Source organism: Mixophyes fleayi, chromosome 8 (genome assembly GCF_038048845.1).
Source record: "Mixophyes fleayi isolate aMixFle1 chromosome 8, aMixFle1.hap1, whole genome shotgun sequence".
NCBI lineage: Eukaryota > Metazoa > Chordata > Amphibia > Anura > Limnodynastidae > Mixophyes > Mixophyes fleayi.
The window spans coordinates 93,350,733-93,378,161 of NC_134409.1; the positions used below are offsets into that span (position 1 = coordinate 93,350,733).

A 27,429-nucleotide genomic window follows, 5' to 3' on the forward strand; every position below is an offset into this window, starting at 1 on the left:
GCTGAGTTGTTGACATTGGCTGACTGTTCAAGAAGCTTCTGACTTAGAACATCCTTAGATGCTGTTTCTGTAACTTCTCTCCATTCTGCCCTTATTATTGTAGCTAGGTGCTCTCTGTGGCCGGGTCTTGGTCAGCTGATGCAGACACCGGATGCATGCTGGAATCCCTACCTTTTGATGGTTTGGTTCAGTGCTGGAAAACAAGTTATTCAGGTTGCAACATGTGGGATAAGTTCCTTTCTATCTGTTACTAGTTCCAAACCTAAGTAGCCTAGATTTTCGTCCTTTCTTCCCTTTGGACGGTCAAAGACAGCCCCAATTAAGGGTCAATACTCCTCCTCCAGGAGAGATTTCCATAGGGCCCGGGGCTCTGGCAGACGCAGAGCTTTCAAACCTTCAAGTAAGACTTATGTACAATGGGAAATCTTGCCTCAATTCTGTGTTCGGGGCCCATCTACTAAGATTGGAGGGCCAGTGGCGAGCGTCAACCTCAGATACCTGGGTTCGGGGGATTGTGATTAGAGGCTATGTCATAGACCTCGTAACTTTCCCCCTGCAAAGATTCTTAACCTCTTGATACCCTATGAAGGCAGACCTGTGGTGGACTCTACAGAAGGCTATCCAAAAACTCCTAGCCTCAGGTGTTATTGTACCAGTTCCGTGTCCAGATCGAGGTTTGCGGTTAAACGCCAACCTTTTTCTGGTTTCAAACCCAGACGGATCTTTTCATCCAATATTATGCTCAGCAAGCAGGATCGGGATTCGCATGGAGTTTTTGAGATCTGTGATCGCAGGTATGGAACAGAGAGAGTTTCTGGCGTCCCTAGATATCAAGGACGCTTACCTCCATGTTTCCATATGTCTACTTCGCTTTGCGGTCAGAGAAGAACATCAGTATCAATTCGGTTGGGTTCTAAATCTTCACAAATTGTCCTTGACACCTGCTCAAAGAATGCGTTTCTTGGGTCTCAAGTTTGACATAGTGAGTGCGTCAGAAAGTGTTTCTCCCGGAAGACAAGGTTCTTTTACTTCAGCAAAAGACCCCAGGGGGTAAATGTATGAACCTCCGGATTCTTCAACTCCGGCGAGTTCAGCGTCTTCAGTGCTTAAATTTAAAGCGGCGCTGCCTTGTAAAGGGAAGTCTCCCTTTACAAGGCAGCGCCGCTTTAAATTTAAGCGCTGAAGACGCTGAACTCGCCAGAGTTGAAGAATCCGGAGGTTAATACATTTACCCCCATGTCTCTTCTGGCTATATTGTCAACAGCCACATGTCACACTCTCATGTGGTTGTTGACCAGAGAGAATCTAGTGAGGGTGGGTCCTTTCAATCTTGGAAGTGGACCTTGGTCACAACAGACTGTTTGGGGTGCGTTCATTGGTTACCTCTGTTTCAGGGCTTTCGATCTCTACAGGAGTCTTGCTTACTCATCAATATGCTGGAACTCCGTGCAATATTCAGAGCACTTGCTCAGGGTCAGACGTTTCTGGTGAGTCGGCCCCTGAAAATCCAAACACACAACGCTACGACAGTAGTCTACCTAAATTATCATGGTGGTACCCGCAGTGCCATGAGGATGCGGGAAACTTCACAAATCATGACCTGGGCAGAATAACATGTTCCTATGATATTGGCCATATTCATCCCTGGAGTGTAGCACTGATAGGCTGATTACCTCTGCCGCAACAGGATCCACCTGGGGAATGAATCCTTCATGCGGAGGTCTTTGTAATTTTGGTTCAACATCGGGGTCAGCCAGAGATATGTCTGAACTTTAAGGTCTCTTTCTTTTGCTCGAAGTCCAGAGATCCGATGGTGGGGTACATGGATGCCATGACGATTCAGTGGTAGTTTTGTATACCTGTTTCCTCCATTTCCCATGCTTCCAAGGGTGCTAAAGAAACTCAAAAGTGAAGGGGTTTCCTTTGTACATATGCCTGAGATCTTAATCTGGTGCTCAGGACTCTTACTAAGGAACTCATCGAGCCTATGGATTCAATTGATCTCCGATACCTTAACTGGAAGGTGGTGTTTTTACTGGACATTTATTCTGCTCATCATGTGTCTGAGCTGGGGTGCTGTGCTGCAACCCCCACCTTTCTGGTATTTCACTCTGATCGAACAGTACTTTGCATTATTACTCATACTCATTTATGCTGAAGGTGGTGTCTCAGTTTCACTTAAACCAGGAGACTGTCATTACAACTTTTTGTTCTCCATCTTCGTTTTCTGATGCCTCCTAGTATCTACTGGACGTGGTCTGAGTCCTCAGGTGCTATGTCGACAATACTGTTTTCGTTCATAAGGCAAATTACCTTTTTACTTTCTTTAATGCCCACAAGCGGGGTTGGCCAGCATCTAAGCAATCCATTGCTCGTTGATTTACGTCCACCATTCGCTTGGCTTATATTCGGGCGTACGGTGGGTTTGAAGACTCATTCCACCAGGGCTGAAGGTGCTTCGTGGGTGTTGCGTGACAATGCTTTGGCTGAGCAGTTGTGTTGGGCTGCAACGTGATCGTCCGTCCACACTCTTTCCAAATTCTACAAGTTACAGGGCTTTGCAACTCAGGATGCTAGTTTTGGGCGCAAGGTGTTAATTAAGTACAGCTGTTCCAGAGCAGTCCCTCCATTAGGGGCAGCTTTGATATGTCCCCAATATATTGCAGTGTCCCCTAGTGTCAGTAAAGCGTCTAGAGGATTTTTTTTACTCACCCTCCATTTCTCTGAGTCCATTTGGGGATACTGCATGCTTTCTCCTTGCTCTGGATGTTTGTTGTTGGCTAGTCATTTTGCGTTAGTTATTTTTACAGCTTGTTGGCCCTCTCTTCTGGGCTTTATGAAAACTTAGGCTGGCTCCCGGAGGTGGGGCATAGTAGGGGATGAGATAGCCATTCAATATGTTTGAATGTTAAAGTGCCGGTTCTCCAGATCAGCCTACTATACCAAATGCATTGCAGTGTCCCCCCCAATGGAGTCAGAAACAGATTTTAAGGTGAGTAAAAATTCCTCTTATAGATATATAATATAGATAAAAGGATGACGAATATATAGTCTACTATTATTGTATGACTTAAATACATTACAGTGACAAGTGGTCATAACCCCAAATGAATAATATTAAGACTTATCTGAAAACATTGGTGAGTATCTTCTTCTCAGGTATCCTAATCTTCTAGGTTATTTACTGGTGTGATGTTTTCAAGTTACACAACTACACTACTCTATATTTTTCTATAGAATTTTTTAAACTGGATTAAAAGTAGGAACTCTGGAAGCCTGCCATCCTTGAATTATGAGGAAGTGATTTTTACCCTGTGGCGTGCAATAAGGGCACACATTTATTCCCTTACTGTGTCTCACAAGGTGGATGTTTTTATTCACCTGCACTAATTCAGAACCTGTAACACTTAACATTTTATTTTATATATAAGTAAATATTATTTCTCCATCATCCAATGGAGACACTTGACCTTGGTTATGTGGAGCACCATCCAGGACTTTTCCTCCCCAATTATATCCCCACCCTGCTTGAAAATCAGTTTTCTTTTTAACGTTGAACTATGCTGCCACAGGCAGTGCTTGTTATATTATTTAATTTATTTTTTATTTTCCTTTTCAATCTTCAACTGTGTGGTGGTCAGTGGCAGTCAGACAGCCTTCGAGGCTATAAGGAGTGAGCTAAGGAGGTGCCATTCCATTACCTTCTCCTGCTGCCCCCCTCGCTCCATGTGAGGGACAGGCTCCTTGGGAGGAATTAATCACTGCCAATACAGTTAGTGACTGGAAATCCCGTGTTGCTGGAGCCATCAGACAATGAGTCACAGCAGGCACCGGCCCTTACACCAAAGTTGTGGTTCAGATGAGCTAATCTGCCAGTACCTCCTCCTTGGTGTTCTTTTCCTAAAAGTGGAAAGCACGCCTAAATACACAGACGTTCAGACCTGCATCTCCATTTCTCCGCTTCTGTACCATTCTGCAGGATAGTATTTGAGGTAGGGATTTGTTTCTTCAGTGTGTGTTAGTCTGTTTTGTCTGTTTTTGTAGGTTTATTCTCTCTTTTCTTGTGCACTACAGCTATCCCTCACCCCATCCTTTACTGTCTGATAAAGGGAGAGGGTGGCGCACATTATTATTATTATTATTATTATTTTACATGAAAATGTCAAGCTATAGGCTTGAGGCATTTGAATATCTGTTAACTTTGCTCATTATGGCTAGAATTTCAGCCTCATGGGTCCTTGCGCACCATACGCGTTGGCCTAAGGCCTCTCAAATCCATAAATATTTGGAGGGTAATGTCTTATTTGGTCTGGGACTGGATAAGATTATTAGCAAAGCCACAGGGCAAAAGCATTCTTTTATGCCCATTAATGTATCAAAAGCTAAGGATAAAAGGTATTGGTCCTTTTGCGCCTTAGGAAAAGCAAGTGTGTTAAGGCACATTCCTTAGGTAGGTCATGTGATCAGGAGGTTTGTTTTCCAAACCTCACCTCATTTGGCTCTCCTGGTTGTATTATACCTCTTCTTCTCCTGTACATCTGTGCTGGCGATCTGTGTTTGTTCTGACCCTTTGTGCTGTACCTGTGCTTAGTGTGTGCCTCTCTGTTTTGACCTGCACTGTGATTTGGATCTTGCTTCTCTGATTGTTTACTGGACTTGGCTATTACTTCTAACATACTATTCCATATGGTGTTCAGGTTTTCCTATTCCATCCAACAGTGTTCTGTCCATCTTTAACCCAGCAGTACCCAGAGATAATAAGTCCTTATTACTACAAGTCGAGCCCTGTTGGAAACCGAGTATTCACAATCAGCAAAAAAGGGGGCTGCTATAGGTGAAGTCCTCTTTAAGTGATTCTAGGGATATCATCATCTCAACAGTTATTGCCTTAACAAAGTGGTCCAACTTTAGGAAGACAATGCTGCGCTACCTTGAGTACAACAGAGCGGAAAGAAGCTAGTCTGCTAAGCCACCAGCTTCAAGACACTCAGAAAACAGTTGGCATGACAGGCAGTCATGGTAGGAGCCCATCTAATTCTCTTTCAGGATCAGTGGTTCCGTTCCATTTCATTTCCTGGGTGAGAGGAATCGTAGATCTGAGACGTATAGATCTCCTCAAATACCCAACCAGAGGTTTTTCACCACAAGTCAAAACAAGACGTCTATATCTGCAGGAAGCCAGTCATTAATCAATAAAACAGACTGTTCTTTTCGTCCCATTTAAAACCTCAACATTTTAAACCAACTTGTAGATAGGTTCAATATGGCATCTTTAAGGTCTGTCATAAGCAGCATGTCTCCATGGACATCTTGGATACATACTTGCATGTTCGGATCTGGGAAAGCCACCAATGCTTTCTCAGATTTGCATAACTTCCAATTTCATGCTCTACCTTTTGACTTGGCTACACCGCTGAGGGTATCATGAAGATCATGGCATTTATGGCTGTTTTTCACCACAGGTGGTTTTACAGTGTCACTGTTTTTGCATCTAATGATGCTAGTTTTAGACAGAAGGTGTTTTGCATTGCATTTTGTGAGCCTACATAGAAACAGCTTTGGGATGTCTGCCAACTTCCAATATACTCCATAGAATTATAGAGAAAGCAGGATTTTTATTTTTATGTTACTTTACGCTTGAGTTTTTCTGTTTAAATTTTGAAGTTTAATGTTTTTAGGAAGTGTGATTTTCATTTTGCTTGTGTTCTTCTCTGTTCTGTCGTAAAAGACTTGGTTAGAAAATAATGGCATTCCCTTTAGTGTGGGAATATAAAGGGGAGAAGTTTCAAACATAGTGCAGATTTTAAACTAAGTGCCAGACTCCTGGCCGAGACTTTAGATCGCCAAGGATAAAAATCCTGGTGTGTGTGACTAAATAATTTTGTTCTATACAATAGTTTAACGATGAGAAGAAGCTGATGGTCTTTCACCAGAACTTACAAGACATTATTGAGGATCAACTGAGCCTGGCATCCATACACTACATGAGATCACACTATCAGGAAGCGATCGATATCTACAAGAGAATATTGCTAGAAAACAGGTACAGGCAAGTGTGTTAATATGTATGCTGCATTTGTTCATTAAGTTTGTGTGTATGTATGTGTGTGTGTGTGTGTGTGTGTGTGTGTGTGTGTGTGTATATATATATATATATATATATATATATATATATATATATATATATATATATATATCTATCTCATAATGATATTTATGATCGCCACACATCTCACCCCCCCTGGACCTCAGAAAAGCAGCCATAAACACTGTGATCTTCATGATACCCTCTGTAGTCAAAAGGTAGAGCATGAAATTGGAAGTTATGTGAATCTGAAGTCTGCAGCGGAATGGGGAAAGCTGCCTTCAGAGTTAATTCCCACGCAGTCTTTACCATAGCATACAAACACGCAGGTGCACCGTATGGGTGTTATTGATTTGTAGTCTATGATTGATTTGCAGTGTTTGGGTGGGGGTTAAAAGACTGTGCTGCTTGTTTTATGTTTGTGACTTCTGCTTAACTAGTTGGGTAGTTATGAGAGAGCTGGAGTATTTTTAGTTAGCATTAGGGTCACCAGGAGGTGTAAGCAAAGGATATTGCTTGTTTGTGTCATCCTGACAAGAAGTGTTGCCGTTTATTGTGATGCAAACAATAAATGTACGTTTGATTTACAACAAGAAGTTGTCTGTGTTCTAATGTCTACAGGGTTCCTGTCTGATATATATCTCTTTTTTCTCTCTTTGTCTCTTCTCTCTCTCTCTCTTTTTTTTTTTCTTCATATAATGGCAAAGAAAGCTTTCTCATTCAAATGTTTAAAATGCAGATCTGCAGCCAATTTTCATCAGAACCATAATTTTATTTAAAATCCACCTTCAGACATGCTCCCACAGTTTGTGATCCTTATCTAGTGGGAAAAAGGGGGGGGGGTACCTATCGCACCAGTGAATGAGAGCAATAAACCCACTAATTCACTATTAAACAAATCTAATCCTATCTATAATGTTATAGAGAGTGGTAAGGTGTACTGGAGCTCTCAAATTTGCTAGGTAAAGATATCATGGAACATGTGTTAAAACTTAACTTTTATTGTTTTAATTAATAAACCAGCGATATATAAAAATATATGCGCAATAAAAACCAAACAATGTGTAGGTTAAAATCAGCTGGATGCACCAAATGCCATATAATCAATATAGTTTGGGGAGTATTATATATAGAAAGGACACATATTTCTTATAAGGTAAGTAAAATATTCTCATATGTATCAATTCGATTCCTACAGAAAAATTGTCCAAATTAAGAGTCCATATACCATGTCTGTTATTGGATGATAGCAGTAGGCTAATGTATGGAGATAGCAGAGCCCAATATTCCTAGCTAGCCTGCTAATTCACAGTTATTGCCTCTGTCAGTGAAAATAAAGGGAGGTGATTTGCTGCCTACCTATTATTTGCTCCAAACTATCTTTGTCTTTAATAGAGCAAAGTGGCAATTCTTGTAACCCCTAATTATTGGTGGATCAGCAGGTGCATGCAGCGAGACGCTGACGCGCGTTTCGCTGTGTGTGCTTATTCTCCCACAGTTACCAGACCCATTTGACAGTCAGGTGGGAGCACCTCACTGGAGCACTGAGCGTTACATTTATGACAGTGTTCTGTGTCCCTTAAATGTCAAATTACCATGATCTTTCTGGGAGACCATTCAAACTGGCAGGTATTTCAGAAGAAGGAAATTAATGTGCCACTTGCTTTGCTAATCATTAAGTTATTCAATTGTGTGTATATACTAGGTAATAGTACAGTATTAAGAGAGCAGGTTCCCCAATTTCTTTTTTTTTCCAGAACTTTATATTTTTCAAAAACAAATATAACAATTGCCAATTACAATGATGATGGCAAACAAATTGGCAAATAAACAAACCATTACGTGAGAAAAAGGTACAAGAAAGGAGACCCTTCTATACAGAATAGAGCAGTAAATGTAATGTCAAGAGCCTGAGCATATGATGTACTTGTGTATGACTGTCTCTAGTAGAGAGAGCTTAATCTGATGTGTATGGATGCAATGTGGGAAGGGGTAGGATAAGGAAAGAGAGCAGAGAGGGGAATTTTGAGCAAGTCCCCCGTGAATTTGTGTTGTTAAAAAAGCAGAAGCACTTGTATCCAGTAGGGGTCAAGTTAGCTTATGTAACTGGTTGCCTACAGAGCTAACATTGCAGTAAGAGGTCTAATGAACCTTGGGACAGGTATCCATGAGGGGATTGGCTGTTTATAAATGAACCAATCACACCTGACGTTTGTGTATTTTTGAGACGTATTACTTAAGTATGCAGAGATTTTCCAGATACCAAATTTTGTTGAGAAGCTGTTGTCGGGAAGGGGGTTCTGGACGCTTCCAGTGTCTAGCATCCAAGCATCTGACTGCATTGTGGATTTGGAAAGGATGTGTGGGGGAGAGTTCAGTGTAAGGAGTACATTATCAATGAATAAGCACACTGTATACACATCCCGACCTGCACATCTTAAATATCTGAGAATGGGTGGATTCTTACTGCCAGGGGCTCAATAACTAGAGGTGACAATTAGCTCCCCTGTCTCGTGCCAATAGTAATGGTAAAAGATCTGGGTAAAACACCATTTACCGAGACCCAGTCCAATGGAGATGAATATAGAGTTCGAATTCCATGGAGGAAGTATCCTCCAAAATCAAACTTCCTCAGGGGTTACATCATAAAGGACCAACTAGTATGGTCAAATGCTTTCTCTGCATCGAGAGATGGCACCAGGGCCAGAGTTTTCTTTGAGTTGATGGAGTGGATATGGCTAATGGCCCATCTGGTGTTATCACAGACTTGCCTCCTAAATATGAAACCCACTTGATCATTGTGGATCAATTGAGGTAATACTGTGTTAAGACGTTCTGCGAGGATGTCCGTGAAATGGATCAGTAGTGGGCACATTTTGATTTGACATTACCCTCCATTGGGATGACGTGATTCTGGATTCTAGGGTCTCTTTTGAAAAGGAAGCTCCTTTCAGTACACTGTTGTGCAATGGTGCAAGTTGGGCCAAGAGGAATGTGTTGAATATCTTGTAGTCTCGCAAACATTTTTACCCAGAATTAAATGTAGTTTCTATTCCTGTAATGGATCTCTTACTGGCTGTTAGAAATGATTGAAGACATAGAAATGTAACATGTTCTTTCCGAATAAAAGCACTTTAAGTAACCCTGATAATTTTTGCGTTGTGTGGTATATTTAAACGTTTTAATTGTTTATTTTTGTTTGTTTACAGGGATTTCCTTGCTCTGAATGTCTATGTTGCTCTTTGCTACTACAAACTTGATTATTATGATGTATCTCAGGAGGTCCTTGCCGTATATTTACAGCAGGTTCCTGACAGCACCATTGCTCTGAATCTCAAGGCCTGCAATCATTTTCGTCTCTACAATGGAAAAGCAGCTGAAGTAAGCATACACATGCTTTATCCCTTGCTCTAAGCAGGATAAGCTGAATTTGCCAAGTTTTTAGTATCTATTTATATGGCATTTTACATAAAATATCATATCCAAAGGACTTTTTCTTTTGATTTGTAGATAAAAAAATATAGTATTAATGTTCGCTCATGAATACTCACAGAAAGTTCACTTATGACATTAAAACAATATGTGGCTACAATTAGTACTATAAAAACTCTTTAAGCAATATAAACCTTATAAACCCACGATGGATAGTCGATTAAGTTAATATATTTGTAACTTGCATACCAATTGTTTGTAAACTTTATTATTGTTCATGTGATCGTTCCACAGGCATTGATTCACTTGTTGTGGACTACCTATTAATGATGTCAGGGGAGTCACCAGTAGGCAAGAGATATTTATTGCGTTTGATCTTAGAACGTTAATTCTGTGTAGTGATTTTCTTTAGTGTTATCTGACGTTTGTGCTCAAAGAAGTATGTTCATTAAAAATGACTAGAAAAACATAGGTGAAAGGTAAAAAAGTGGGTAAATAATTTTATATATTTGAGTAAAAAAAAATTGTTTTAGTGAATGAAGTAAGATTGGTAATGGTATAATGGTGATAAGAAGGTGTGTAAAATTAAAAGTGGCAGTAAAATTATCAATTTCATGGTAACAGATGCTAGTAGTCTTCCAAACAAAAGAGATACGGCAGAAAAACAAGAATCTTTGAGATGGTCAAAGCTGGATTTGGACTTGGCTATGTGCACTTGAGTTTGGCTCGACCCTACTTTAAATTGACTACGTCAAAATGCCCCATTCGCTCCCAGAAATCGTAGGACGTAGTAAGTGTCCTTTGCATTCGAACACAGCGGACAGGGCTGTGTTCAGACGTATCTCTCGGTTCTGGGCATGTGTAGAGTGATTTTGAGTATGATACGCTCAAAAAACAGCAGATACGTGCCTTAATGAATCAGGCCCAAAATGTTATTTAATCCACTGTTGGATATCTATTGAGAAACCAATAAACAAATACACATTCATAATGTTGTAAGTAAAACTTGTGCGGCAATTGTGGGCAGCACAGTGGCTTAGTGGTTAGCACTTCTACCTCACAGCACTGGGGTCATGAGTTCGATTCCCCACTATGGCCTTATCTGTGTGGAGTTTGTATGTTCTCCCAGTGTTTGCTTGGGTTTCCTCCAGGTGCTCCGGTTTCTTCCTACAATCCAAAAGCATACTAATAGGTTAATTGACTGCTGTTAATTTTGACCTTAGTCTCTCTGTTTATGTGTGTGTTTGTTAGGGAATTTATACAGTAAGCTGCAATGGGGCAGGGACTGATGTGAGTTCTTTGTACACCGCTGCGGAGTTAGTGGCGCTATATAAAATTTAATTAACTTGAATTTTCAATGAATCTGTGTGTAATTCAAGCAATGGTGTTTCATTATTCAAAAGGTTGTCCTCCGGGCCACAGTGAGGTTAAAAAATAAAAATAGTGCACTTTCTAGAATGGTAAATTTCTATGGGAATATGTGCTATTTTTTCAATCACACAATCAAATATTAAGCCTTCAGAGATCACTTGTGTAAATTATGTTTATTCTATAATAAAGAATATAATTTCCCCCTTTGTCTGTATACACAAAAACATTCAGCTTTATCTTACTATTCTGCAATTATTTTTCCTACTTTATCATTAAGTGCCAACATATTATAATATTAAAATAGTGTGTTACCACATAAAAAGGTTTTAAGACCAAGGGGGAGGTTTACCAAAAATTGTATTTGGTGGCAGTTTTAAAATGCCATTCATCACCGGCGGTTTAGTGCTCCAAACCATCGCATTTACTATAAGATGGTTTTAAGCTGTGATGTAAAATGCCTGCTGATGTGTGGTGAATTGAAAATATCAAAACTTCCGGTGGTTTAGTCAAATACCTGCTTCTGATTGGCTTGATAGCTCAAACATGCTTTTTGAGCTATTTTGCCATTCAGAACATAGGAGGAAGTACCACTGAAATATAAATTATGGGGGCAATCATTATTGATTTAAGGGGCACAATTAGTTTATAATAATATCTTTATAAACTATGCTTATGGGGCAAATTTTATTTTACAACACTATTATCCCCTTAATATAATATAATGAATTATTATATCATTGGGGCATGATAATAAAAAAAATACCATACAACCCACCTAATTGTTTTAGCAGTTTGCCATATAGCAAATCTGGCTGTTTATATTTTGGTCATGTTAAAAATCGGGATGGCTATTTGTAAAATGGTGGTTTATAAAACTGTTTTTCAGCCTTTTAACTGACGTTTGGCCTCTAATAACATTGCAGAAATGCTGGCAGTTACAGCAAACTGCCATTTAGTAAATCTAGCCCCAATAGTTAGTTGCAGTCAGAACACTCTGGAGTTTTCAAAGTCTTAATGAACTCTGGAGTTTCTTTTCTCAGTCTGCAGATCTTAATCATTACTGTTCCAAATTTAATGAACTTCACGCCCGCTTCTTCAGTAAATGAATCAACTAAATTTAAATTGAAGATCACTAATACATGATAATTGAATGCATGATTTTGAAATGAGCACCTATTCCTTTAGAATTCAGTTTACCAATATACAAAATGCAATGTCTGTTTTTTTTTGTTTGTTTTGTTTTTTTCACTGTGGCTATGAGGAAAACTTTGTATTGAATAGGATTTTACTTGACGTTTATACACTGGGTTCATTATAGGTGCGCATCTCTTTATCAAATATGCATTGTTTGTTTACAAAAGCGCAATAAAAACTTTTTTCTTTATATATTATACAAATTGAAAGGGCAACAAAGAAAAATGAGGTCCTCCGCATGGTCGATTTTTATTGAATGTGTACTCTTAAATAAGGGCACAGATATGAGATGGGTATGTTTTAAATAAATACTTTAAATAAAAGTTGCAAGTACATAAAGTATGGCAACAACATTTCTAAGAACTAAAAGAAGCCAATGCAATCAAATAAATAAGTAGTGGCAGTGTTAAGGGGTCTTTAAAGTGTTACAAATAGATAGGAATGAAAAGTATTTAATTTAGAATTGCAAGTATTATAGTAAAATATTTAAAAAAAGGAAATTCTGATATTAAAGATTAAAACTGAAAACCATAATTTTAAAGATAGCAAGTGTAATCCCAAAACCTATTTCAAGTACAAAATAAAACTCATAATATGTTGGCACTTAATGATAAAGTAGGAAAAATAATTGCAGTATAGTAAAATAAAGCTGAATGTTTTTGTTAATACAGACAAAGGGGGGAATTCAGATAACGCGGCCTGCGCACTATTACTGTTAGTATGGTAATTTTAATGCAGATTTCTGCTCGCGACTCTCAGAACTGCAAACAAAAATCAGCATTGAAATTACCGTACTAACGGTAATAGTGTGCATTATTACCGTAGTAACGGTGTGTGGGCCGTTTTGTTAAATGGAGTAAAATTGGGGGAAACTGAGATGGAAAAGGACTTGGGAATACTAGTTGCCTGAAAGCCAAGCAGCAGCACAGTACAAGGCAGCTGCTGTAAAGGTAAATAATATGCAGGGAGGCATGAAAAGGTGAATAATACATTTCATGCAAATATTGTATATAGTTAGAGACCTTTTAGAAAAACTAGGTTTCTTTACCCTGGAAGAACAGGTGCCTTAGAGATAATCTAATAAATATAGTGGAGTTCAGTACAGAGATTTGTCTAATGAATGAACAAGAGGACAAGGGATCATCAATTATGCAATAGAAGAAAGATGTTTTCAATATCCGTATAGAATGGGTTTCTTTACTGTAAGGGTGGTTATTCCTTACATATTGGTGGTGGTGCTGGCAAATTCACTTACAGAATTAAAAGTGTGATTGAATTCCTTCCTTACAAGAAATGCCACCAGTAGCTATAATGAGTGAAGGACATTATGATGGTTATTGATCCAGGGAATATATTCATTGCCATTCTTTGGGTCAGGAAGAAATTTTTTTTTCTGGCATCTGTCACACTGGGGATTTCGTTTTGATTTCAGCACATTTGAAATTTTTGCATGGCTTCAAATACCTATGTGCTTGTTTGTAAAGTAAGAAGAATCATTTGTCCTCTTTGCCCAGTTATATCTGTTTGTAATTTAAGTGACTCATGCCTTATTTTAAAAGTGTTCTTTGATGAACTGTACATAGTAATTATCATAGAGAAACAACATAACAAGTATTTTTATATGAGGTGATCCTAATAATGTATATGGGCATGTTTAATGGATAATTCTCCCTTAAAAACTAAAGAGAATGTAGCAGGAAGAAAATTAGAGATCTGGTTATGGTTATAGAATTGTGTCCCCATTCTTACCTATTCCCTTACCCAGTGCTGGATGCAATGTGACAAGTATGTAAGAGTTCAGGGGCATCTATCTCTGACCTCTGTCTAACAATGATTTGACATATCTCACATTGCCATCTCAAAGGTGCTGCGCCGCTGTCCATACCATAAAATCTGCTATATGGTGATATGTGATAGCAGACTATAGTGTAGTGTTCTAAATAGTAACCTAAAGTATGTTTAATGGTTAACCTGGAATAGTCATTGTTTTTATTTTATTTTTTGTCACAGGCAGAACTGAAAAGTTTAATGGACAGTGCTTCATCTTCATTTGAATTTGCCAAGGAGCTAATTAAACACAACCTTGTAAGTTGTCTCAGTGGAGTGTTGTGGAGTCTTGATTTTGTTCTTACTTACTTACACCTGATCGTAAAGTGCCTTTGAAATGATGGCTAAAATTTAACTAAAGCCTGAGTTGGCTTGTTAAAATGGTGCATAAAGATAGTGGTGGACCAGTGAACTGGAACTAGTGTGTCTGTGATATCCCCAGTGCTTTGTCTTTGAATAATTTAATTTAGTTCCTGGGCAGGTGATAATTATAACTTAGAGCTCATATTGGGGCACATTTATCATCACTCGCAAAATATAAAAAATAGTTTTCAATCCTTATCGCATTGATAAGGATTGAACTGTTTCTCATATTTATTAAAAAAGCAACACAGGAACAGCAGTTCCGAAAAACTGCTGTTCCTGTGAAGTGGAAAACATACTAACCACTGCTGCTTCGTTCCCGAAGCAGTACGTGGTCAACGGAAGACCTGTTCTTACTCCAGTGCGCATGCGCCGAGTGAAGCCCTCGGGCATGCGCACAAACATCTCTGCTCTCTCTCGGCAATTATAGTTTGCAGAGAGAGAGAGTGAATGACAGGGAGGGATCATGTGATCCCTCCACACATGCGCTGTCCAACTCTGCTCTTCGGAGCAGAGCTGACAGCACTGAAACTTTTCATTAATGATAGCTGGCGTACATTAACATGTTTGAAAAGTTAATTACATTTATTGTTAAATAGCGTTACTGAGCACTCCCCATACATTGTTATGGGGAGTGCTCAGTAAAATGATAGGAGATGCAAAGCAGCAGATATCTATGATATCTGCTGCGATGCTACTATCATAAATACCAATTTAGTGTTTAATCCCCGAAAACTGTTGTTTTCGGGGATTTTACAGGGGGAAAACCTTTAATAAATAGGCCCCATTGAATGCTATGTAATAATGTGTATTGAACACTATGTACCCCACCAAGAAAATTGGGGGGGTGGCCATATCAGTGAAGGGGGAGCTCATCCAGCTCTCACCTGAAGCTCTGTATCAATAGATCACTCACTGTGATAAGTGATCTATTGCTGCTGAGATGCCTGATCAGTGTCCTCCTCGTCCTGACATGGCCCTTCCAACATATAAATGTTACAAAAATAAATAAATAATAATGAAATGCTTAAGAAATGGTTCCCAGCACCCTCTTGGCCCTTTCCCAACCAAGCCCCTCCTCCCCTCAGCTCTGTGACATTGATGCAGTTTGCATGAGTGTCACTCATGGATGCAAAAGTGTGGAATGACCTAATGTGCAGCTCACAAATAAACATCAGTTGGCAAGTTTAGTTTACTTCCGAACAATTAGCAGTTTTCTCTCTATGGAAGATTCCAGCCTTTTTCTCCTGGTAAGGCAAGAGACTGAATAAGCAAACTGTTAACCTTTTAAACTACACCTTGCAGATGCAAACATTAATTAACCTGCTGTCTGACTAGCCGGTCAGAAGACCCAAAATAGGCCTAATGAATGGAGGTCCTCCTCTCTCTCCATTCACTACAGTGAACCCTTGTTCTTGCTCCTCTTGAGCCCAAAGCTTTTGGAAAGCTGTCTTTCTAATACCAACAATTATCCCTCGAGTTCAAAGCACATGGGTCAACCCATCCATGATTTTACCAGTGTTTCTGTGAGAAGATAGATATTGAAAAGTAGAGATATTGAGATAGATATACATTAGGATGATGTAAAGATAGATGGATAGATATTGAGATAGATAGATAGATGTTGTGTTAGCTAGAAATTGAGATATATGTGGTCGAAGTGGACCTGTAGAAGTGGCGGTATGGAAATTTAGAAGTTGTTTGAAAAATGTAATGGGAATGTAAGTGAATGGAATTTGAAAGTTTTACAATGAAGGCAGTAGAAGAAGTGGCGGTATGGCATACAACCGTATGTACACCCCCACATCTACCACTGGATATATAACTACAAGTTAACCCGTGCATGATACTCATGCATTCTAGTCAAATCAAGCTACTTAAGGTGTTAAAAAGGTTCTTGTCATGCATTTGGGCCATAGCCCAGGCCTCAACCACCAACCACTCCCCACTGTCACCCCCGGCAACCACCAACCACTCCCAACTGTCACTTCTCCTTCAAGAAATATATATAAAAAAAATTTAAATCTTTATAAACACTTTTAACAATTAACAAATTAAATTAACAAATTAAAAACATCTTAGTATTCCAAATTTCAGCCCTTTCTGAATTTTTTTTTCCACACACACTAAGAATTTAGTAGGTCAGTGTATAACTTCGCCCAGCAGGTGGCGCTGCAGCTTGGTTTTATATTTTCCACTCACACACAGACAGACTAACACACGCCACTAGACATTTATATTATAGATTTAGATAGATTTAGAGTGGGTTAGATAAATAGATATTGAAACATATTGATATTAGAACTAATGTCTATCTATCTTCAATTGTTTCAAAAACTAGAACTGGCCATTACCAGTCATGAAAAAAACATTAAAAATTCAACGAAAAAAGATTACAATATTATGTTGCAATATCCTGCCCTGCCCTGTAATTTTCACCTTTTTTCATGAAATTTTTAATGTTTGTTTCATGACTGATGCTGGTATGTCCCTCTACACCAGGGGTCAGGGAACTTTTTTACCTTTTACCCCAAAATATATTTAGATACGCCGACGTTACCCCCTTGATTTGAAAGGAAGGAAATCATATATTATTAATTATTGGAATTCAAAATTTTATTGAATCTATTCAAAATTTCTTTGAAAGCTTTAACTTCAAAACTTTAGGTTTTGGAGAAATGATGTTGCTTCATTTTTGATACGAGAGCATCAATATTGGGGCATTTTGACATCAGAGCAATTTGGATACAGTCTTCAGCATCCAATCGATTTCTCAGCTTTGTCTTTATGTTCGTTAGAGTGGAAAATCCTTGTTCGCAAAGGTAAGTTGTTGTAAAAGGCAGTAACTTTTTGACTGCCTCCTCATGTGCAATTTTGAATGCCTTTGCAGCTGTTGACATCCAAAAATATGACAGATCTGCTTTGTTTTCAAATGCAATACGTGCTGCAGTATTGCATCGAAGCTCAAGAAGTGCCTCTGCCAACCCTTGAGGCACTTCTGGTACAACTGCAATTTCACATTTAAAGGGGTCTACAATACAGCTGACAGCATGTGAATCGGCAGCATTACCCCCAGGAATTTCATTTTTACCCCATTTGGGGTAAATTACCCCTGTTTCCTGACCACTGCTCTACACAGTAACTATTTCCCATATTTCCTCCTTTTAATAATTTAATTAATAATACTGTGTTTTTTCAGGTGGTGTTCCGTGCTGGAGAGGGAGCCTTGCAGGTACTTCCTCCACTGATAGATGTTATTCCTGAAGCACGTTTGAACTTGGTTATTTACTACCTCAGACAAGGTAAAGAGTATTGCCTTTGGTAAAATTGATGTAATCCTTTGTTGTTAGGTTCAGTTTGGTTTACAAATAGCATTCTTTGTTCCACCCCATCTTTACTATGTTATTTTTGCTATTTCCATCTCTGAATAGTGCATTAAACATTTTTATTGTTCATTATTTTTCTCTGTATACAGGGAGGCATATAATAAGTTGCCTTCTACTTTATGTAGAAACAGGCTAAACACAAAACTCCAGACTGTATGTAATGCAGCTTCTCCTTTTCCTTTGCGTTTATTCCTGTCCCTGTTAATCCATGGTAGAAGCCAGTATTGGGCTGGCTACCCAGGAAACACTAGCTCCGGGAGCAGAGCTGATTTGGTATTCAAATTGCGTGCAAGCTAGTATGAATAGTTGTCTGTATTATGTTTATGTTTGTGTCAGAAGTCACAGAGCGCCAATATGGGAGACCAGGCGGAATTGGGTTCTCTGATCTGCTCTTAACTTTCCCTGCTCCTGAAGGAAAGAGGACTGTTGCCCTCACTGTGTTACTGTGCAGCAACCAGATATTTTGAGCAGGAAGGAGGAGCATCATCATCATCATTTATTTATATAGCGCCACTAATTCTGTAGCGCTGTACAGAGAACTCACTCACAGTCTCTGTGTCAATAGAGCTTACAGTCTAAATTCTCTGATACACAGATAGACTAGGGTAAATTTGATAGCAGCCAATTAACCTACTAGTATGTTTTTAGATTGTGGGAGTAAACCGGTGCTCCCGGAGGAAACCCACGCAAACACTGGGAGAACATACAAACTCCACACAGATAAGGCCATGGTCAAGAATTGAACTCATGACCCCAGTACTGTAAGGCAGAAGTGCTAATCAATAAGCCACTGTGCTGCTCATGAGCATGAGTTCAACCCTGAACAGCATCAGCTCTAGGTAAGCCCTTAAGTTAGCGTTGCTTTATCATTTCCTACATTACCCTTGTAGCTAGCTGTTAGTAATACATTGTTCTTTCAGTTCTCTTGTAGGACCCGTGAAAGACAAGGAGAGCAAAGTACAACAAAATAGAGTTTGTAGAGCCTATAATACACCTTTAACAATCAAATCTGGTTTTTTTTGTATTTTTGAGTGTATTTCTCAAACTAATGTACTAAAGTTGAAAAATAATTTATTCATAAGGAATGGGCAAGTGTGGAAAAGCGTTTCTCTAACTCAAGGAGATTAGAACACATCCTTTCAGTGATGATAAGGCACAGAAGTGGAGCTCGGTTCCAAAAGTAGACACCGCTATCACTGTATGTAGTATGTTGGTCCTCTTAAAGATGGTGGTCCTATAATGGGACACCATAGGTAGAAAGATCGAGTTGTTTTAGTAAGCTTATTCATCTGGAACCAAATTGAAATCAGGTATGGCAATGGTCTTGGTGACAAAATCGCTCAGATTGTGGGGAGAGAACCTCTATACAGATGTCCAAGAGAGGGTATACAGACAATACCTGTTGAAAGGTTTTGAGGTTTTGCAGAGAAATAGAATTTATTTGTAAAGCATTGCTTTTTCAACAAGGTCAGTGACATCAACAGTGGTGGCTAGGAGAGCCCTCTGGTTACGTACTCTTTTTGGGCAGCAGTTGCTCAGTCAAAAAAGTCTAGCCAGCATCCCATTTGAAGAAAGCAGTCTTTTGGGGGTAAATATAACTGCTTGCCACAGAATCGGAGGTCAGAATACTTCCCTTTTTTATCATCCCGTCAACACTTCACAAGGCATGAAAAGTTTATAGGCCAGGAAAGCAATACACCATACAGAATATTCCTACTACATCCAAACAGTCCTTTCAAGTGTTGAGATTTTAAGACTGGAGGAAAAATCAGAGGGCTCCACAATGAAAATTTCCAGGTTCAGTCACCATTAACTCTGGTAGGGGCAGAATTACACATTATGCAGAAATATGGACAGATCAATGGGTTTTGGTCATAGTAAGAAATGGATTAAAGGTAATGTTCCATTAGTTTCCCAGGGTAGACTTCTTTGCCGAGTTGGAAGCCTTACACATTAGTCTGCAAATGGAAGTCGTCTTGTTTCGCAGGCTGGAGAGCCCACTTTTTAGCACCAATCGCACAAGAACTTGCTCAAGAATTGACAAAAAACTTTACGGACATGTCTTAGAAATTAGAGCAGTGTGAACGCCAAGTCAGCATTTTCATCTCCAATTAAAAGTGAAGTATCTCAGAATATTTTCAGACAAGAATATGGTTGTGGCCTTCATAAATCACTAGGAAGGTACTAGAAGCAGAACCGTTATGGTGGTTGTAGGGAAAGTCTTGTATTGGGCAGAAAAGAATCTGAAATCACACTCCACTTTACATGTAACACTGCTCAAACGGAACTTAATAGCCATTTACCTCAGTCGAAGGCAAGTTCATCCATTTGGGTGGGTTCTGCATCAGGAAGTGTTTCAACTCCTAATAAAAAAATGTGGGCTTCCTCAAGTGGATATTATGGTAACAAATAAGAATACCCAGATACCCAGGTTCATCTCTCGGTACAAAGCTCCAGGGACAGAGAGAATAAATGCTAGACATTTCTGTTTATGTTTCACCTAGTTTATATGTTCTCTCCATTTCCACTCATTCCTCTTGAAGAGAGAAAGCAGAAGTGATAGTAGTCCTTCAATTTTGGCCATGTTGTCCATGGTTTCCGTTCGTCTTGGAGATGCTCTGGGAACAACCATGGCCTCTACCTCTTTGGCCAAATCTCCAACTTGGAAGAAGTTTATCATAGGATCTGAGTATAAATCCAGTCCATCTGCAACGACTATTCCATATGTACTTGAATTCAGCAAGGGATTCATTATTCAATTCTTCAAGCTTGTCCCTTTATTAGGTCATTTGTTGTTCAGTGGGACCTCAATTTAGTACTCAACACTGATATCTGACTCTATTAAATCACTATTAGAGGTTTCTCTGCAATGGTTGCCCCAAAAGATGGTGTCCCTAGTGGTGGTTACTTGTGCTCGCAGGGTTGGACATGCACTGTGATACAAGAATCCCTTACTGAATATCTACATAGATAAAGTGGTACTTAGGGCCAATCTAACATTTTTGCCAAAAGTAGCATCTACATTCCACATTAATCAGGAGGTCGTATTACTGTTTTTATGTCCACAAACTGTTGATGAAAAGGAAAGGAAGTTTAACTTGTTAGAGCCATTTCCATATATTTTGCCAGGACAGAAGGATTTGGAAGCTCAGATCAACTTTTCGTGATTCCTACAGAACCTTTGGAAAGGGTATTATACTTCTAAACGACCCACTTCCAGATAGATTGTAGAAGTAATTAAAGAGACATACAAGGGGAAAGCACGTAAGATGCCAGATATACTGAGAGCCCATTCAACAGAAACGCTAGCAATATCTTGGGAAAGAAAGGCCAGGTGTCAGCAGCAAAGCAGCTTGATGGACAACTATCCATATCTTAGCTAGTTGTTTTTATCTGGACGTTTTATTTTCTATTTACTCTCAGTTTAGGAGATGTTCTCCACACAACCACTGAATAAATTCTTGTACAGCATAAGTGGCTGATCTGTTCTTTTGTAGCCCTCCCAACTATTGCTTTGGTGCATCCCATTATAGTGGCTTCCAATTGAGGGTTGAAGAGGAAAAATATTTATTGTTCCCATTATTGCCTTTTCCTCCAAATACTCCATGGCATCCCAGTTTTCCACCCATGTTTAATATTTTTGTGTTTTTCAAAAACAACTTGGGAAGATACTCATAGGCAGAGGAGGAACTGCATTATACATACTGTCTGGGTGTTCAGATTATTTTCATTATTATTTGCTAGGGACATACATGGTAGACAATAAATACAGACGTGAAAACAAAAGGTAAGTAGTGCCCTGCTCATTAGAGAGTTTACATTCTAAGTGGGAGAAGACACATCTGAAACAATAGTAGCAAGTGTGGTTCAGAATGGAGATTGGGACCGTTGTGAGTGTACATTAATGTGATTTAGTATCAGTAGTGGTAAGGTAAGCACTAATAAAGAGATGAGTTTTCTTTCAGAGAGCATCTAAAGAATGAAGGCTGTGGGAAAGCCTGATTGGGAGAGAGGAAGAGCACTAGCATTTAGGATGGATTGAAGTGGGAATATATGGGTGAGGGGATAGCAGAAGGATGCAATAGTCAAGAATGTTGGGTAAGAAAAGGGTGGAGTCAAGTGTGACACCAAGGCAGCGGGCTTGGGAGACTGAGGAAATTGTGGTGTTATTGAGGGAGCGAGGGAGTTTTGAGGGTGGTGGTTACTTTGGGAGGAGGGAAGATGATAAATTCTATTTTGGACATGTTGAACTTTAGGTAGCTTTGAGAAATCCATGTGAAAGAGCCTATGCTTGTGGACAGTTTGCTGTGTTTAATCTCCATAATGCACAATGACACACATAAAGCAGTATTTTGTATACTCTTGTTTCCTCTTGGAGTTTCATTATTATTACTACTTGTTTTTTTTAGATGATGTGCAAGAAGCATTCAACTTAATTAAAGACATAGAACCCTCTACTCCACAGGTAGAATCAAGTTTATTTTGGGTCCTTTACATATTTAATTTTGAAATGTGACAATTTATAGATCTTTATAAGTGACAGCTGTTGGCATTATTATATTAAGTGCCTCAATGTGATACAATAGTATAGATAAGTAATTTTTAAGTTACAACCTGTCTATAGCAGAATCAGGACTTAATTAACTATAATGAAGCAGAAAGTAGTCACTTTTTGACTGTTTTTGGGGTTTTTCAAGAAGTTTTCTGCAGAATAAAAAAAAAATTAAAACCTCCTGATGCTCTCTGATGCTGCAGCTGCCTGGCTTCTCCATGTAACTGCTTCTTAGGGGTATAGTTACTAAACTGCGGGTTTGAAAAAGTGAAGATGTTGCCTATAGCAACTGATCAGATTCTAGCTGTGATTTTGTAAAATGCACTAAATAAATGAAAGGTAGAAACTAATTGGTTGCTGTAGGCAGCGTCTCCAATTTTTCAAACCCGCAGTTTAGTAAATACACCCCATAGTCTTTGAAAAGATAGCTAAGGTTGAGTACACAGTACAGGTTTTTCACCCGATTATGGAGCCAATCACAGGATAAACGACCGTTCGGACCAATACCATATTAATTTGTATGTTTGAACAATTATCGTTTCAAACCACATTGTATCATTTGCTTTAATTTTATAAACGGAATAAAAATCTTGGTTAACGATGGAACAATGTCGATCCAATTTTGCATTGTGTATGCACTCATGACCAGCAGTGTAGGCAGATCTCCATAGACCTTACAAAGTCACGATCTTTTCAGATGATGGTTATGACAGATGAAGAGCACAGATCTAAAGGTAAAACGTGTTTAGTGTGTACACACAAATTGCCTTGCTGATCTGGACTTTCAGTCTTTGTTAAAATTGTTATTGATATCGCATTGGGAGAAATTTTCTTTAGTGTGTACCCATCCTGACAGAATAAAGTCGCAGGAGTGAAATAAAAGATGGGACAATAGTAAAAATATACTGTGACTTGGTCTAAGTAGATTTAGAGAGCATATGCAGTTCAAAGAGATTGTGTGGCAAAGTACTGTTACTTATTTACTTTCAAGAAAAATAATAAAAACAGTGGGGAAATATGGGTATCTAAATGTGCTTTTGGGGAGATTCAAACTAAAGGAACATTTTATATTTGCCAATAGCAGTTTAATAGGCTTCGCCCCTTGTTTATTGGGAAATCCACATATCTCTTTACTTACCAAAATTTCAATAGGGTTCCAATTGGTCTACTTTTATATACATGGCAAAATGAGGGGATTCAATTATACAGTCCAAGGGAAATAGGCAAAGATTTGTGTTGGTTTGTTAGCTAGTTGCAACACACCCATCTTCATTACTTCATGTAAGAGCCACAATTTATAGGGGGTATGGGCTACAAACCCCCATTAAATCAAAAATCCTCACTAATACATTAATAGCCCCTTTCCCCCTTACATTTTATATCCAGAGATAATGGTGTCAGAAAGGATGGAGGGGTATACTCACAGGCTGTAGGAGGGGGGCAGAGAAAGCAAAGCAAAAAAAGGAGTAAAATTGCAGGCACTTTCGCAAACCATGTTGCATTGGAGGGGGAGATAAATTCAAAATGTGATGACTGATTTATAGTTTGGGTAGGGCATTTCATAGATGAACTTTAAATTTCAGTGTAAAAATAAAGCTATCAAGTATTTGTGTGCTACATGAAAAAGCAGCCAGTATTTTCCATTATGTGCAAAGTAATAAATACATTTTTAATTTGCACCCCTTGCATTGTAACATGGTTTGTCCAGGAGCAAGTTTACTCCCCTAATTTTTTTTTTTTTTGCTATGCTTGACTCAGGGGGGGGAATTCAACTGGCTGTGTTACTTGAAAAAGTAACGTGGCCTGCGCACTATTACCAATATTACGGTAATAGTGCGCTTAAATACCATTATTACGGTAGTTTTAACACTGGCTTTTTGCAGAAAGCCGGGTTAAACTTACCGTAACAACGGTAATAGTTTTAACGTGGCGGTACTTCGGGGGTATTGAATTTCCCCCATAGGCTGAGTGAAAGACACACATATGTTGAGGGGGAGATTGAAGGGATGGAGAGAGACTCGAAGGCTGAGGGGGAGACAGAAGGACAAACTCACAAGCTGATGGTATTAAAGTATTATTTACTTACCTAGCTGGAGTACATTCGGCTCCAAAATGGAAAAGGGGGCGTCATCTGCTGTGCACTCCACATCATCATACATTTGGTGGGCTGGAGTAGCTAGTGGACTGCCCAAGGTGGAGGAGCGCTTTTCCAAGATGGCTCCTTAACTCCCGACAGCCGAACAACACAAAGCTGTACAACGGGCAGCTTCTAGGAGGAACGTCCAGCCCACAAGCGCTCCTTTTGTCCATCTTCACTCTATGATGGTATGACGGACGGAGGACCTTTGCAACATGGTGCTCCCCGCTGCTCCTACCACATTTCATCAGCACTGGCTCTGTGGCAGACCCAGGTGTATACCTGGGGCTGTGCTTGATGTACTAGCGGGCACCCGTGATGCCCCTTTATACTTTTGGGCGACTGCATCGGCCACACCGCCCTCGTTATTTCCCCGTGTTTATGAGTCACTGAGCAGGATAGAGAGGTTGCTTGTCTTGTCATGTTATGAGCAGATGCTAGGAACCTCTCATTGACTGACTATTGCTTTTCTGGCTTTTGAAAGATGCTTCTTTCCCAAATATTTTTTTCTATATTGCCTACAAGGTTCAATGCAACTTAAAAACACCCAATATGTTACTGCGTTTTGCATAGCTTCATTGGTTTTCCCATTTCCCTGATGAATTAAGAAAAATGATGGTGTGTTAATGAGAGGTCCTTAGCAACTACTGTTAGAACCACAGTAACCTCTCTACCTATCTCCATGAAAATGTATTTTAATGTAAACAACTAATAATATGATCCCAATCAGTGGTCGAAGTGGGTGTGTATTCGGTGGTATGCCATACTGCCACTTCTCCTAAGGCCTTGTTTGTAAAACTATTGAATTCCATTCACTTACATTTTTGATGTCACCACTTCTAAATTTCCACTTTGACCACTGATCCTAATTTTAATAAATGTAATTTATTAATAACATATTACCTTTGTTATGTGATGTATTTAACTCCTATTGGGACAGTATCTTGAGCTTAGTGTAATAAATATTTTGCCACTATGGGGGAGTTTCAATTGAGCGCGATGTGTTCATGGAGACACATCTCGCTGATGTTATGGCAGAAATCTCTGCTCATTTTTTCTTGCACCTGACAGCGGTGAGGAGAAAAATTAGCTGACATTACTATCGTAATGGCTGGAAGTGTGCATAGCTGGACATCATCGTGAATCTCCCCCTATGTGTAAAAATAGTCTGTCAGCCTCGCTTAAAATTGTTTGAGTCCTAATACAACCAATATAGCTTTAATTTCACATGTTTGTCCTGCCTGGTTAACATTTATCAGTAAGTGTTCATTTTACATGTACATGAGGTAATGGAGATGGGTGTGTGGCAGATTGGGCCTTTTTTCCTTCATTCTAGCCAAAATTTGCCCAATGTTAATGGTGGTTAATTTGTATCTGTTTTGTATGTGACAATAACTGGAATATTTTTCCTTTGTGGAGTACAGGAATACATCCTCAAGGGTGTTGTGAATGCAGCCCTTGGTCAGGAACTTGGCTCGGTAGGTTTGCCACACAGATATTTACCTTTTGTATCCAATATCCAAATTATTGTGTGTATTCTGTCTGAAGAATGTATATAGGGACCCACATAAAGAGCTTATCACAATTTCAGTGACAATTGGGAAACGTTATTTTTTTTATTTTTTTTTAAAAGGGTAATTTCAGAGACATGGCCATTTTGAGGAAGAATTAGGAAATATAAATATGAGATTTTTTTATTTATTTACTTGTTATATTTTATCACATGTTTGGGTGTTCTATAATAGAAAGCTTAATTAGATAAACTTTGCTGGGGTATATCTCGTTTTTTGCAGTCAACATTAATGACTTCGGATAAAGTTTTGTAATTGTCTCCTAGTGCTTACAGTTCTGATAAATATGTTTGCTGACTTGGCCTTTGTCACATGAGACCTGAAGGAGTTTTTTTTACCTTGCAAAATTACATTGACAGTTGTGTAAATTGCTGAAATTATATTTAGTGATATGTTTGTCTTTTGAAATTTAGAATTGATTTTTCAAATAATCGCTTGGTTAACATATTGTTAATGGAAAGGAGTGGAAGGGACAGGTAGACTGTGACGTGGGAGCTGTCTTAGGATGGGGCAGGATATGCAAACGGGAAAAAGGTGAGTTTTTAGGGAGCGCCTGAAAGATTGGAGGTTTGAAAATCCATGTGTGAGGTGGTAATATTAGATGAATAAAGGCAAAGGTCAAAGTAGAGGAGGTTGTAGTCAGAAAGTGGGACAGATAAGTTAGAAAAGTCAGAGATTTCACAGAGGTGAGAAAACATGAGGTCAAGGGAGTGCTCATCATGTTATGTGGCAGAAGAAGTCCACTGAGTGAGACCATGGGCGTAGGTAACAGAGAGGAGTTTTGAGATGGAAGTACCATTGGTAATATCAACAGGGATGTTGAAGTCCCCAATAATGAGGGTTGGTAGGTTGGAGAAAAAGAAGGAGATGGGGCACAAGGGATGGTGGAAGACTGAAACATGAAGGTGGTTGGAAGAGACATATGGTATTAGGAGAGGGAGGGTACAGGGGGAACAATGCTTAGGGTACAGTTGAGTGATAAAAAAAATGCCTACTCCACCATAATAATGATGCAACTAATAAAAAAGGAAAAACATTGTTTGACAAAAGTAATAGGGAGTGTGCTAACTTAATTGTAGTAGAAGAGTACAACTGTACCGCTAAACAAGCATTTTTATGTTCACTGAATAAATGACTATCTGGTAAGGAAATCTTGCTTGTCTCCAAAATCAGGCCATATTGATCAGAATCATTAAACACTGATTTTTAAACTCTATAGCTTTATTAAATATTGCTTAAAAGACCATTTGAGTTTATAAGTAAATTTTTCTATGTGTACAGACAGAGAGTGATTGACAGGTATGCAGAATTGGTTTGGCGAAATCCACTGTTTTAATTCGGGGGTAAATGTAGAAGTTCTAGAGTGTGTTTGCTTGGAAAAAAAACATGTCGCAGTAAGCCTGCAACAGACACCTCTTTGTAGTCAAACTTGCTAACTTTAAATAACAAGGGGTTGAGTCACAAAGTGCTGCTTATTCACATTTTGTGAGATTTTAAAACATGTTCTGTGA

The 27,429-nt window shown here is 39.0% G+C and overlaps 1 protein-coding gene across 3 annotated transcripts in view; it reads left to right on the forward strand.

Annotated features, from left to right (window-relative positions):
- The window catches only part of IFT56 (intraflagellar transport 56), a 116,728-nt gene that overhangs the window by 26,527 nt on the left and 62,772 nt on the right, over positions 1-27,429 (forward strand). For all 3 annotated transcript variants that reach the window (XM_075182888.1, XM_075182887.1, XM_075182889.1), the window contains exons 6-11: positions 5,898-6,043; positions 9,295-9,466; positions 14,093-14,167; positions 17,472-17,574; positions 22,068-22,123; positions 25,772-25,825. In XM_075182888.1, the coding sequence (XP_075038989.1) occupies positions 5,898-6,043; positions 9,295-9,466; positions 14,093-14,167; positions 17,472-17,574; positions 22,068-22,123; positions 25,772-25,825 (606 nt within the window). The remainder of the gene's footprint in view (positions 1-5,897; positions 6,044-9,294; positions 9,467-14,092; positions 14,168-17,471; positions 17,575-22,067; positions 22,124-25,771; positions 25,826-27,429) is intronic.